The sequence below is a fragment of the Channa argus genome, chromosome 16 (genome assembly GCF_033026475.1).
Source record: "Channa argus isolate prfri chromosome 16, Channa argus male v1.0, whole genome shotgun sequence".
In the NCBI taxonomy this organism is placed as follows: Eukaryota; Metazoa; Chordata; class Actinopteri; order Anabantiformes; family Channidae; genus Channa; species Channa argus.
The window spans coordinates 6,310,629-6,325,374 of record NC_090212.1 but is presented as its reverse complement, the minus strand read 5'-3'; the positions used below and the strand labels follow the sequence as shown (position 1 = coordinate 6,325,374).

Sequence of the window (14,746 nt, the reverse complement as noted above, 5' to 3'; positions counted from 1 at the left end):
CAGAATGTTCGCGATAACGTCATCCAACTTCAGTTTTTAAGGGGAAAGTTTCTTTCATCGTTAACATACTGATATTTTTACTAGTTTTGAATTTTGTCCAACACACACAAAGCCCCTCACGCCTACAGATGGCTGCACCCAGAACAGCAGCACTTGCAAAAATTCCTTTCATTTCTGGATGTGTATGAGAGAGAGAGAGTGTGTGTGTGTGTGTGTGTGTGTGTGTGTGTGTGTGTGTGTGTGATTTACTGAGTGAGACACATGTGTGTTTGTTTCAGAATGAAAGCGAAAATGTGTGACGCAGCACTTTAGTCACATGGCACTGTGTATGTGTGTTTGTGTGTGTTGTGTTGCAGAGGAGTTGGACAGAAAAAGAAAAAAGAGGAAAATATGACGCAGCAGGAGTCAGCTGTTTCTCTAGTGTTTGCCTGTGTGTCTGTGTGTGTCCACAGACAGGAATATCGTGTCTGCATTGCATCTCATAGCATCTCGTAGCGTGACATCGCTGCACATGCTTTTGTATACGTTAATCTGCTAGCGTCATCATCTTCTCCTATACACACATCTGGAGCTTGAGACCGGACTTAAGTGAGAGCAGCTAGTGCCCCATCAGGCTGTGGTGCAGTGATTTTCCTTTTGAGAGAAAGTGGGAGAAAGAAAAAGGGAGGTGTGATAGGGCAAGAGAGAGTGACAGAAAAGGATGTTGCTGCAGCAGAAAGCCAGCTGCAGAGGGATGACAAGAACTGAAAGAAAAAAGAGATGATGGAATGCAGATATTGAGAAAGATGAGAATTGGGAGGTGGAAAAAGGTGTACAGTGGAAATGAAGAAGAGGAGGGAGATAAAGGGATAAACAAAAAGATGGAGCTGATGACTTTCCCTTTTTCTTTCTGTACCAGTTTATAGCTTTACATGTTTATAGTAATCCATGCAGCGTCACATTATTGGGCTTCACACTCCATTCACACGTCATATGAGGACACACCAATAACTGAGGGACAGTTTATACGAGAGGGAGAGAGAAACAAGAGAGGGAGGGAGCGTGGGCTGAGCTGAGTAAGAGAGAGAAGGAGAAGAAAAGAGAGAGAGTCGTAAATCACAGCACATCATCGGGCGGACGAGAGGGAAAGTTGTGATAAGGATCGCTCTTGTCCCCCCCGCCCTAAAAGCTTTTCTCTGTGAAGCCTTTGGCAACATTTTCCTACCTGAAACCATAACTGTGCTGAGAGGCTGTGAGGATGGAGTGGAATGAGGTGGATTTGGTGCAGGAATTTACTGTTGAAGGACAATGCAGCAAAATTAAAGTCCGCTCCTGCAGGATCACATGGGACAGCCTGCAGGTAAATACAGCACAGCGGGAACCTGATAGAAACTGTATTTTCATGTCAGCTGGGGGATGAGAGCGAAGCATGTCCTCGGGATGTTGGACAGCGCGTTAACAGCATGAGCTGCAGAATACATGACACCACCATTAAGTGTCAGGTGAACTGTTAACTTTTCAGTAGCTGTAGGATGCATGTTAGCGGTACAAGATATAAACAGACAATCCCAGGACAATATCAACTCCAATGTTTTGACTAGCAAGAGATCTTTTTTCCGTCTTACATTGCACAGCACATTGACAGTGCAAGTACTGTTACCATGTGTCAGCTTTTTAGGTTTTTGTTATAGGATGATGACCAAGCTTTTTCTGATGTACTGGAAAATACACTTTTGAAAGCTACAAGAGTCAATGATTTGAAATGTGAGTTATAAATTCATGTGTAGTGGAGGGTTTGAGAAAATCCTATTTACTCACCTTGTCATAATAAATCTTCACATGATGCACATAACAGTATTTACATGCCATTCAGTTATAAGTGGCATCATTTGTGTTTCAGTTAGGCATGAATATCGATCATTTCATAGTGAATATTCTTGTATGATACATTTTCATATTATAAACTTTTAATTCTAAAGTACTACGCAGTTGTTTCTCTAATAATGTGATGGAACTGCTGCATAAAATGCAAGTGCAGAAAGTGGGGAGATCCAGAGATACACAATATTCTGCTGAACTGAAAATTTTTTGTGTTAATTAACTACACATATGTAGAGGGCCTGGTGACTCAGTGGTAAAGCACTGGGTTGGGTTGCAGAAGGCCGTGGGTTCGAATCCCACTCCACCAGGTGCAGCCCCACCCAGCCACCAAGAGCCACCTTGGTGCTGGTCCTGAGCCCGGATAAAAAAAAAATGGGAGGGTTGTGGCAGGAAGGTTGTGGCATAAAGGGTATCTGGCTTAAAAACAAAACTCATGCCAAATCAATGTGCGGAACATGTTGTGCTGTGGCGACCCCTGAAGGGACAAGCCGTTGAATTAACTACACATATGTAGTTTAATCCACCAAAAAATGAGACGTGTACAGGGCTCATGTGTAAAAGCAAGTTACACAAACAGAGACTGTAGGAAGCTGTATCTTTAGTGATACATCAGCCATTCTCAGACGTGCTACGTGCCAGCAGGCAAATGCTTTAACTTTAGTCTAAAGTTAAGCTATGTACAGAACTGACTGTGTGCAAAGTTTGCAATGACACTACCAGACGCAGACCTCCTTAAGAGGACCCCGTCTCTGCAAGTAGCGCATGATTCAGTGTACACAGGTCTAATGAGCAATGATAACCAGCGGGTTAAAATGGGGGGGAAAAAGAGGAACAGGAGCAAAAAAAGAGGAACAGGAGAAAGAAAAAGCAAGATAGTGGTAAGTTAAGTAGTGGGAATAATTAAATATATAAATAAATAGTGTTAGCTAAATGCTGCTAGTGTAGCTGTAATTGTGGTGAAGAGACAGTGTAATAACAGAACTTCCGTTGGTATCACATTGTTTCTTTGGTTTGCTTTGACATTTAGCATGAGTTAATTTAGCTAACTCCGTTAGCAGAGCAGCCTTCTGTGTCCAGCTTTGTTGGAGTCACCAGAAAGTCAACTTGTTAGCTTAGCTAGCAGGCTGCAAATGATCAGCTAAATTGGACAATACTTTTTCTGTGGTAAACTGATGAAAGCTGTGTCTGAGCTAACTGTAAAGCTATGAATGCAAAGAAATTTAGACAGATCTACTATAAATCACTATGGTGTATTACTGTAAGTTATTGTGCTATGTGCAGGGTGGTATATATTTTATTGTATTTTCCATATCTTAAGCATAACGGTTTTATGATGCATACATTTTTGCCTAGGGGCCCAACGTATTCTAGGATCACCACAGGTCATTCTGCTTATATCAGCTCCAATTAAAGCTTCAAACTGGATTTGAAGTTTTTTCTCTGAATACTTTTTTCGAGGGCTCAGATTCTTCTTCTGGTTGCTGGCCAGTTAACTTTACTAACATTGGTGACCGAGAGTAGAACCAGAGGAGTTTAATTTCCCACTAGTGTTGGTTCCTGTGACACTGTGAAGGAGATGAAGCAACAAAGAATCGTAAGCTGAATCTGCAGCTGTGTTCATCTTTACAGCAAATTCAGCTCATTGCTTAACTGTCTCGATTGAAGCTTGTGTGTTTCACTCTGTTCACTCAGTCGTTTTCAGTTGAGGCAGGGAGCCCTGATTTGCCAAATAGCTTAAAAAAAAAAAACTACCTCCTCTGTGCAATAAGGTAGGCAGATCCAGTTAGTGACTACTGTGTGAACACTGCAAATTGCAAAATTGATAGGTTGGGAAAGACAAAGAGCTAACACAACACCTCTAACAGGGGGCTGCATGATGTGAGCAACGTCAACTCATTGCACTAAAGGTTGCCTGTCTGAAAGCATCCAACAATGGTGGGTTACACTGGTTTTATTGTAACTCTTACTTGGGCTTTAGCTGTATGTAGCCCGACCCTAGTGCCAGCTACGGTCCCCTCGAAATGACAAGGCCAGTTCAGGTGTTTTTGCTGTCTACTGAAGACATTTGGGTTTAAGATCAGTATTGAAGTAGACCACTTTATACTAAGAGGTGTTCCTACATAAAACAATGCATTACTGTTACTGTTCATTCAATAACATCTCTAAAAAAACCTGTTCTACTATACTGTGACAGCTGTGGACCTTAGTACATTAGCAGGACATCTTCATAACGCGCATCAAAGTGAGCATATACAGATTCGCACTGGTAGGCAGTCAGATAATGATGTTAATGATGTGTCATCACTGAATGGAAATCCATCATCAAAACATGATGTAGACTGCATTTTGCTGAAATACTGTGTCTACATAATGTCACTGAGAATTACTGAGAAGTTATGCTGAATGCTGTCTATAGCACAGTGTGCCTATCAGTGTCATTAATCACTGATACTGACGCTTAGCATGACATTATTGCTGCCTTCAATTCCTGTTTAACTGATTTCATATCTAGAAATTGCCATAACCAGGGCTCTGTTCAGGGTAATGGAGTTTTTCATCAGCTCCTCTCTGTGTCTTGGCACAAAGGCTCCATGAAAATACATAATATGTGAGTCTTCTTTTGAACATTTAACCGAAATGGCTGAGGCCTCAGTCCCCAAGCAATTTTTGAAACAATAATTTTCTCATATCTGGTGAATTGTGAATTGTTATTTGTGTTTTTATACTTAAGTCTTAGATTACTTAAGTAACTGCACTTGTGTAGTGTGTATCAGCATATAATTAGCTTCCAGGTTTAACTAATGTTTTAGAGCACTGTTTAGTAAACACAGTAGAAGTTATTAATCAAGTTCAAGATTAACAGGTTGTTACCTGCAGAAAAGCAACATCTGTAGATCTGTGGATTATTTAGAGATTACTTGGAGGGTTTATGGACTTCATTTTTAGATACACAAACTGGTTTGGGTGTTTTTGTGTATTTATATAAATATTTTTTGTTTTTGCTATTTTGTAATGCTCAAACACAATTCCATTATCTGTATGAACTGACCCATTATCATCTGCCTTTTCAAGTAACCATCCGATTTCTAACAATTGCCAATTTCTAATAATCTTACAAGCTACAATGGTGATTGTTCTTCATTGTGTCATTGTGTAATTTTTGCTGATACTAAACCCTGAATTACAATCAATAAAAGCAGTATATATCCTGGTATTGTATTGTATTAAATCTTACAATATGCTTTAGCTGTATTATGATGCATTGCAGAGCTGCATGGTGTTGAAGCAGTGCTACAGTATCAATAATGCTATTGCAATGCTCTCACAGCTTGAGTAAGTAGCCCAAATATATTTCCCACTAGACAATAACTTTTGTATTGTCTAGCCTTACGCTGCATATTGGAAATAGATGTAACAATCCAGATGCATTGTTTGTTTGTGTCCGTGAATGAACACACACAATAGCAGGATATGACTGGGCTGAAGCCTTCCGCTGTCTGCTAAAGACATTTTTCGCCTTTCCCCACCCTCAACCCCCACCAAATACATGCACACACAAACACACACGCACACATACACACACACAGAGACACACACACATATTTTCTTATACAGATGTTTGTTCTACACACAGGTGCAAAACAGTGTCCCAACGTGTGCCCAGTTTGATAAAACACTCTGCTAGTAAAATGCAGGACAAGTGATCAGTGTGATTAGATTTTTCCAGCTGATGTTGATGTCACAACACATTAATGTGCAGAGCAGATGGGATTCCAGCCATTTTCCCTGAACCAATACTATAATTCTGTCACTCAGCCAAGGCCACCAGCTGCTGGCCTAATAATATTTCTGTAGCACACTGAAGGTGCTCAGTGACCCTAGAGTGTGTAGCTGTGTGTGTTCAGCTGTGCACTGTACCCCTATGTTTATCTTGTTTGACTGTCTGAGTTTTATTTCATCAATAACCGCCTTGTACACAGTTATGCATAATGGAAAAAATGGAAAGTACTGGATTTTCTATATGAACATACTGCATTAATACAGCATATGCAATTTTTGTGCGTGTCTTGTGTATGTAGGTTCCCCGTGTAGAGCTGACCCTCTCTGAGCTCCAGGAAATGGCCACAAGACAACAGCAACAAATAGAGGCTCAGCAACAGATGTTGATCGCCAAGGTCAGTTAGTGTAAAATATCATCTACATCATCATCTACATGCCCTTGGAGCTAAGGCCTAAGGTGTGTGTGTTTAAGGATGCTTTTACATCTTGCTTGGAAGCAGGACATGTGATCAGGTCCGGGTTTAAGGACCAGCAGGAAAGAACAACCCAAGTCAAGTCACTAGATCAGCATTCAGCTCTTGGCTCTGAGTGTGAGAGTTAAATCATTGTCAGTTGTCATTGCATTAGGAAATGACCTTTGAGTAGAAAGGAAATGAGGTTATCAAACCAGCCATAGCTGCTGGGAAGTTAAAGTAGAATTGTACTCCAGGAAAGGGGCACAAGACAAGCAAACCATTTCTTGTCTAAGCATTCCTTTGATGGTGTCTTCAGAAGCTTTCTGCAGTAAACTGGAATATATTCAACACCAACTTTGATTTAGCCAATTTAGTATTTTCAAGGACAACTGTGGCAGGTTTATGCTGATATTAAGCAACAATTTCCCTGCTGAAGCAACAACTACTAAGTGTTTCCTTCCAGTGTGTACAATGAGTGTAAGTACCTCTATCTCAGGGTGGAAAAGTCTCCCAGCATTAATATAGTACAACAAGTATAATGGAGGGTGTGTCAAAAACACAGCTACTAGCACCTTCTGCATGTAATGAAACAAAATTCTTGTATGCAATTTATGTTTAGCGTGTGTGTGAATGTGTGTATTTTCAGTGAATGATGGGAGGGTTCTTGCCGACATTCCATTCTCATCCTTTGTGCGTGTGTGTGTGTTTGAGATTGACACAAAGGTCATCTGCATGTGCCAGCATGATAAGAGATGGAGGGAGAGAGAGAGAAACTGGAGTAAACTGCTTCTGTAAGCATCACACACGCAGGCCTCTTTCTGTCTCCGTCTTTTCCTTCTCTTCTAGCTCTGTGTTTTGGTTAAATACCTGAATGGATGCTAAATAAAAATAAATAGCAATGCCCATTCATCCAGTGAATATTTTAAACGCTCATCCTGTTCAGGGTCACAGGGGCATACACAGACAGACAACCATTCACACTGACATTTACACCTACGGGCATTTTAGAGTCACCAATAAACCTAACTCGCATGTCTTTGGATGCAAGCAGGAGGAGAACATGCAAACCCCACAGACAAAAAGGCCACAATTAGAAGGTAGATTTGAACCAGGGACCTCCTAACTGTGATGCAGCAGCCCTAACCACTGCACTACATTGATGCCTCATCAATGGATATGTGATTTTCAAAAATATATGATGTGTTGAAGGGGTGTAAAGTGAAATATTCTGTAGAGGCATAAAGGGTTAATTATTCTGTTGGCTTAAAATAATCAATATTTTCAATGTCACTATTATGTTTTGTAAAACTGTATTCATTCTTGAAAAGACAGTTGTTCATTTTGTGTTGCATTTAAACTCCTAATAACAAGATATATGTTTAGATTTTCTGCTGCTGTAATTGTATAAAAACTAGCTTTCGTTTCCTTCAACTTAGCACTATGGTTATAGTGGTATCTTCTTTATACAATGACAGTTTCCCCAAAATTAGGTATTAAAAAAAAGGCGTTGCCGTATATTGAATTGTAACCCCGTATACAGCAATGTATTGTATCACCAGATTGTTGCAAATACACAGCACTAGTCATCATATAAATCTAAATCAAGGTTTGAGGCATAATGCATATTAATATTTATATACCACACAGGGGGTTTCAGTTGTTGGCTTGGACCTCCAGTCATTTTGCAGGTGGGTGGATTTACGATGGGAAGTAGGAGTATGAGTGGCAGTACGAGGTCTCTGGAGAACAAGGTAGACGAGTTGACTGCACTGGTAAGGAAGGAAAATATCTCTTGAGAGTGTAGTCTAAGGTGTTTGATGGAGGCTGCAGGGCAGTATGCCACACAACAGTATTGACGGCTTCAGCACAGTGCCGGCAGATCGGAGGAGAAAGGAAAGTGGAAAGAGGAAGAGAGGGGGCCTGGTCATGTACATCAACAACAGGTGGTGTCATACTGGTCTTGTTACTGTGAAAGAAAGTGTCTGTTGCCCTGACATCAAACTATTGGCGAAGGGCCTCCGTCCATACTATATGCCCAGAGAGCTCTCACATGCCATAATGATCGCCATCTCCTCAGCAGACAGCGCATATGACATCATATACTCAGTCACAGCCAGACTCCAGACCCGACATCCTAATCCCCTTTTTATGATCTCGGGTGACTTCAATCATGCAACCCTTACCAAGACCCTTCCCACCTTGACACAGTATGTGAATTGTCACACCAGGGGGGAGGAGACAATGGACCCGATGTATTCAAATGTTCAAGAGGCCTAAAGCTCTTATGCCCTCCCCCCATGGGCAGGTCAGACCATAACCTGATCCATTTTCACCCTGTGTACAAGCCCCTGGGTCAAAGGCACCCTCCCACCACCAAAACATTGAAAAGATGACCCATTGCAGGATCTGTACAGCTGAAAACATGTCTGAAAATAAATTAAAATCTCAAAATCGATAATTTCATTGCCTTTTTTTGCCTTGCAGGAGCAGAGATTGCGGTATCTTCAGCAGGGAGGCAGACAAAACCAGGGACAGACACAGGTGGGATCCATATGTCTTCTGTCAGTTTTAAAGAACTGAATCTGAATTTTAATGTGTCTTAATACAACACTCACAAGAGTTTCTGTATTTATTCCTGCTCTACTGGCAGCTAAATTCCCATCTAATGAGACAATCCAAGCTGTGGCAAACCTGTAATTTATTATTGATGATATTTCAAAAGCTAAAAGTTAGATGAAAATGCAAATGGGAATTTAGCTTGTGTTGTTCATGTTCCCTCTTGTTTAGTCTGAAGCTGAGAAGCTGCAACGCCTGAAAGAGCGAGTTGAGACTCAGGAAGCGAAGCTGAAAAAGATCCGAGCCATGAGAGGACAAGTTGACTACAGTAAACTGATCAACGGAAACCTCTGTAAGACCAACCTCAACGCAGAGATTATGGATTATGTACCATGGATTTAATCTGTTGAAATACCATGACTATCCTATACTATACATATCTTTGTATGTTCACTTAAAATACTTAAAATACAGACACTTAAAATCAGGGGTTAATTTATTACAACATGTGGTATAGATTAAATATTTTATGTACATGCACTTATCTTAAAGACCCACCTAAATTTATATAATTCAATTAGACAATATCAGCGACTTCATTTTAATATGAATACATTGGTCTCTGTCCCGGTTTCTATCTGCAGCTGCAGAGATTGACCATGTCAGCAGCCTGTTTCAGGAGAAACAGGCAGAGCTGCAGTCTGCAGTGATTAGAGTTGACCAGGTAATGTCAAGGGGTAGTTGAGGGCTGTGTTGGAGGTTATTACAATGTATTTCCTACCGAAAATGTGTTGATTTAAAGGCATTTTAAGTCATTTGAGTATCTGCATTTTAAATTGTTTTACCAGCTGACTCAACAGTTGGAGGATTTGAGGAGAGGGCGCCTTCAGTTGCACTCTGTTGCACCGGCTCAGGGGGCTCCCTCTGGGTCCCATGCTGCTACCACTGGCCAAAAAGGATCACCCCTGTCTGGCCCTGCTGCACTGGAATTGAGGAAACTCTACCAGGAGCTGCAGGTATACAATGCTTCAGAAAACATGCAAATCACAACTTTCGTTTATTTGCTTAGAAATAATTTCCACCAAATGTAGCATCTTAGACCTGCAATGCCATGTTTTAGGCTCGTAATCGTCATAACCTGGAACAAAGCAGCAAGTTGGCCCAGAACAAGGAGCTGCTAAACAAGAGGAATGCCCAGGTGACTGTGATGGACCAACGCATTGGGGACCTGAGAGAAAGACTTCATAAGAAGAGAGCAGAAGTACAAAATGTCACACATGGGTTTTAATGCCATTGAATGCCATTTCAATGTCATTGAAATTGAATTGAAACAGTCACTGGAGATCTTATTGTTTCTTCCTACTCTTATAGTTGAGTCGTATGAATGGAGGAGGCCTGTCCTCACCTCAAACATCTTCCCACCCTGGTGGCGTTTCGGGTCGAGTGGCAGCTGTTTGTCCCTACATCCAGGTTCCAGCTGAGGGGAGACAGGAAACTGGGTTTCCCCTGCCATCTGACCCACCCCCCAAACCCACCCCACTCAGCCACATCCGCTCCCTTTCTGGTGGGTACAAAACAGCACACCATCTTTTCCTTTACTTTTTCTTGCTGCAGTCATCTCTGTCTGAGCTCTAACTTGCTGTCCTTTTATTTCCTTTTCCTGTCTGTTGGCTGTTTTTTTCCTTTCCCTTTATCTGTTTTTGTTGGTGTTATCTTAAATGTTGACACGGTAATGTTATGGGTGATTTTGTGATTATTGTTTTGTCCCCTGTGGATGTTGTGGTGGTGGTTGCTGTTGTGACTGTTCCTGTTTTCTGACATCATTATGATGCCATAATGATGATGGCGTTGTTGTTGTGTCGGTTGTTGTTGCTGTCTTTCGTGGTGGGTGTGACCGATGCAGAGGAGGACAGGAGTGGCATCAGGAAGCCCCCCAGCCCATGGAAAGTGTCAGATTTAGACATCGTCCTGTCAGGGCCCACTGAGCTGTGTGAGGGACCTCGGTCCCCACAGGGGGGCGACAGTAACTACAGGGAGTCCCAAGGAGGTGCTTTAGCAAATTTCTTACCACTAGTTTCACTGGTGACACAGGAAACAGCAGCAGCTTGTTCTTCACTCCTTTATCTGTACCTTTTAGTGTAGTTTGTCTTATCCATAATACTTTCTACCTGATTCCATTACATGTTTTAATGAGCCTGAAACTTAAGTTATCTCAGTCCTAGGCCAGACAATTTAATGTTGCACTCAAACTATGCATGTTGTGCAGTGTTCATGTATAACTACACAAGAACAGATGGCTAGGCAAGACGACATAATTGAATCATCTCCAGTAAATGACCTAAAATGTAAGATTCATGTGTATAAGGACACAAACAAGACATGTGATAGTGAGCAGCTGTTTGGGTTCAGAAGGCCAGCGTGAGAAAATAAGCCGAGGGCAACCGACACTGGGGTCTTGAGAATTATTTCTTCCTATCTTCCTACCTGGTTTTAGCTTAACTTTATTTAAATCTAATACTAAAGATCACTGGCATTCAGCTTGTCCCTTCAGGGGTCACTACAGCGAAACGTGTTCTACACACTGATTTGGCATTTGGGGTTTTTTACACCGGATGCCCTTCCTGCCGCAACCCTCCCATTTTATCTGGGCTTGGGACCAGCACCAGGGTGGCCCTTCGTGGCTGGGTTATTTAAATGTAATATTAACCCTGATCCTTTTTTTTAGCTTTCTGTCCAATGATGGCCACGTACAGTAATAATTATGAAATATTTGGAAATTCTAAGACATACAGTTTTGAACTTTTGGCAGGAGTTATATGAGAAGACTCATGTATTAAGTACAGAAAATATTTTTATTTATAATTTTATGTATCTGGTCATTCTCATTTTGCTCATTGAAGTACATAATATATAAATAGTCTATTTATACATTGCATAGTTTAACTTGTGTACAGTGTATGCAAAGTGTGTTGAACAGGCTCTGTTAGAAATCCCATTGTGTACTTGAAGGCAAAGCAAATGTCACAGCTCTATTTATTATCCCTGCTTATGTAATGTGGTAAATACACTGTTGTAAGTCATGTCGACAGTCTGCTGGGCAGGCTGGCTCAACAAATGAATGAGAGGAAGTGTGATGTATGCGGACTTGAAGCTATATACAGTAGAGCATGTGTAATGAGTGTGTGTCCGAGTGTGTGCCTGTGTGACAAAGATAACGAGAGATTTTAATTGACAGAGTTGTGTGGTTATAGCAGCTGTTGGTGCTGTCATTAGGGGGATTAAAGCTCTCCAACACTGAGTATCTGTTCCACAGCATGAATGCTAATACATGCACGATAGAGGATAAAAACAAAAATCATAACCACAAATACCACATAAATTCAATAGCATTGGAATAGAAGTGAATCAAGTATTTTTCTCTTTGAAAAGGCATATCGACAGGATAGAGAGAAATAGTTACTAGTAATAATAACTTAAATATTTGTTAGAAGATGGCAAAGACTTAAATCATATTTAATGAATTACATTTAATATTTCCAAACATTATTACCTGACATCATCATCAAGACTTACATTAGCAGCTAAGGGGCTTGAGTAGTGATCATAGTTCATAGCTTCATAAATCCTGTGACCTGATCCTGAGCCACGCTTTGTCTTTTTGCACCAGGACGTACTGTGATGGTGCCAGTGCTTTAAACTGTACTGTCTTTCCTCTACAATGCTGGGTGACTTTTTCTTTTTCAGGCTCTCAGGCAGATAGCTAAGTTTCCATCTCACACAGAGTTGACTCTTTTCTTTCCTGTGGGGACTGTTGTCTTCCTGAGGTCAACAGGTTGCACAGTGTAGAATACTGCACTGATGGGTTCAATAGTTAATCATTTGTCTGGTATGTGCAAGAGCTGAGAGCTTGACTGAACCATTAGGTAACAGTTTAAATTTGAGATGAGACAATGGAAGCTGAATTCTAGCCAACTCTGACAGGTGCTTAAATTTAATGTTAGATAAATTAAATAACATTTTACAAGCTTTTAAACACTTTTAGCCAAGCGTTTGGCTCAATGGTTGGCAGTGTTTATCCAGCAGTCAATCTACCAATTTTGAAATTTCTTTTGTAACAGCTTTGGCAACATCTGACTTTTCTAGTACTATTATCAGGTCAAAAGTAAAATGTGTCTATTATTTCGGTCTGTCACCAAATATGTACCATCCTCAGCTGTACTAACATTTTTCATAGGCAAAAATGAGCATGTTAAACACACTTAACAGCAGCATACTGTCGAATGGGATTTATTTAAATTTACCAGCTGGAAGCTGAGATTTATAAAGTTGTCTCCCTTGAGATATGGAAGTGCAACAAAGTGAGGTTGTTGGAAACTCTTAAACTAGCTCACTGACCTCTTGGATCCTCACAAGGAATCTGGCAACAGTGGATGAAGATTTGGCAGTTGACCAGAGGTGTGACTTTGGAGTTTTGTTGAACTTGTTATGTGACACAAACTCTGTGGGGACAGACGCTGGGTCAAACTGTTACTTTACATATCCAGCAAGTACCTCAGAGCTTTGGCTTTAAGCTTAGCCTTTTACCACAGTCACTAAAGTCCATTTTAATCCAGTAGCTTTGTTATTTGGGGGGCTTGGAATCCATTGTTTTAAGTTTTTCCCAACCATTCAGTTTTATTCTTATGATGACAACAACAAAACAGCGAGTTCTCACTTGCAGTTAATTATATCATTGCAACTTTCAGTTACTATAAATGTTTGCTCTTTTTATTAGCAGCTACAGATGTTGCCACAATAACAACTATGATACCCTTTAATTTTGCAGCCACAATCATGAGCAGAGAGACTTGTCCTATTGCTGTACCACTTACAGGATGTTAAACACATGTTTTCAACTGAGAACACACTGAAATCACCAAAATGAACATGCAGAGCAGTGGTTAAGTAATTTAGCACTTATCTTATTACATTGTAGTATTTGCTAATTGAAATTCAGACATGTTGAGCCAATTTAAACACAACTTGATGTCTTAGAGACACTTGTAAATATTGCACAATTGTTATGCTGTGGACTGCGTAATGGAGCATGAAGTTCACTACTGGGTGTCAGCTACACAGCTGTGACCTGCACTGTTTTTCAGGAGCCTCTTGAAGTACATTCATGGATGATAATAATACAGTAGGTTCTTATTTTAGTCACTGGTTTTGCATTTTAGGGCTAGGCCTGTTTATTGTAACAGATGAGTCACATGTTGAATTTAAATGATTCAACGTAAGAGCAACCAGATCCTTTTCAGCCTCCTGGCACCATAACATATTACATTATACATTACTGTCTGGTACGTTGTCATTTGCCTTTGTATCCTCTTTGCCTCTTAATTATCTTTCCTGTTGTAACCTTTGTTCCTTCCTCAACACTTCACCCCCCCCTCTTCATTTAGCTAATGAAGCATCATGGCCTACCATCAGTAAGAGTGTGTCAGATTGGAGGACCAACAGTCCAGAACAGGTACGGTTTTCACACTCGACTTAACTAAATACTGAAATGAGACCAGGCAGTAAAAAGATATTACAATTGTCATCATCATTTAATATAAAGACATAGACATAGACACATAGAAACATTACAATTTTCATCATTTTGCTATAAGCTCCATTGAGACTATTATTTCAGAGTCCTCCTTTGTTTCTGACTTTAAAGGCTGAAGCAGTAAATGACTGTGTGAACTTTACAACTCAAGAAATATCATGAGAGAAAAAATATTCTTCCAAAGCAGTCTTGTAGTCATGCTTTAACAAAAATGTTTTTTAAATTGTCTCTTTCTTTTTCTCTTCATTTCAATGTATCCCCCATCCCACTAGCTGCCCTCTGGTTATGGTACCTACCCCAGTGCTACCCATCAGGGTGCAGGGCATCACTGTGCCACTAGCTCCCTGCCCCGTTCTGCCCCTGGTACACTAGGTTGGTCTCGATCTAGTGCTGCCAATGCCACATCTTCATCCTCCTCCTCCTCATCCCCCACCTCACAACAAATACAACAGCGTATCTCTATCCCTCCAAACTCAAGCCTAGGTAATGTAAGAATAAGGACTGG

The 14,746-nt window shown here is 40.7% G+C and overlaps 1 protein-coding gene across 10 annotated transcripts in view; it reads left to right on the top strand.

Annotated features, from left to right (window-relative positions):
• LOC137101223 (apoptosis-stimulating of p53 protein 1-like) overlaps nucleotides 1-14,746 on the top strand; it is a 41,766-nt gene that overhangs the window by 19,639 nt on the left and 7,381 nt on the right. For 7 of the 10 annotated variants that reach the window (XR_010911004.1, XM_067479347.1, XM_067479351.1 and 4 more), the window contains 10 exons: nucleotides 5,940-6,035; nucleotides 8,580-8,636; nucleotides 8,883-9,003; nucleotides 9,296-9,375; nucleotides 9,500-9,667; nucleotides 9,772-9,912; nucleotides 10,023-10,215; nucleotides 10,555-10,698; nucleotides 14,093-14,160; nucleotides 14,514-14,724. Coding sequence is in view for 9 of the 10 variants with exons in the window: in XM_067479347.1 (XP_067335448.1) it covers nucleotides 5,940-6,035; nucleotides 8,580-8,636; nucleotides 8,883-9,003; nucleotides 9,296-9,375; nucleotides 9,500-9,667; nucleotides 9,772-9,912; nucleotides 10,023-10,215; nucleotides 10,555-10,698; nucleotides 14,093-14,160; nucleotides 14,514-14,724 (1,279 nt within the window). In the remaining variant the exon portion in view is untranslated. Of the gene's footprint in view, nucleotides 1-1,091; nucleotides 1,340-5,939; nucleotides 6,036-6,867; nucleotides 6,887-8,579; nucleotides 8,637-8,882; nucleotides 9,004-9,295; nucleotides 9,376-9,499; nucleotides 9,668-9,771; nucleotides 9,913-10,022; nucleotides 10,216-10,554; nucleotides 10,699-14,092; nucleotides 14,161-14,513; nucleotides 14,725-14,746 lie in introns of those variants that run through there. The other 3 variants (XM_067479350.1, XM_067479353.1, XM_067479348.1) reach the window with 3 other exon arrangements.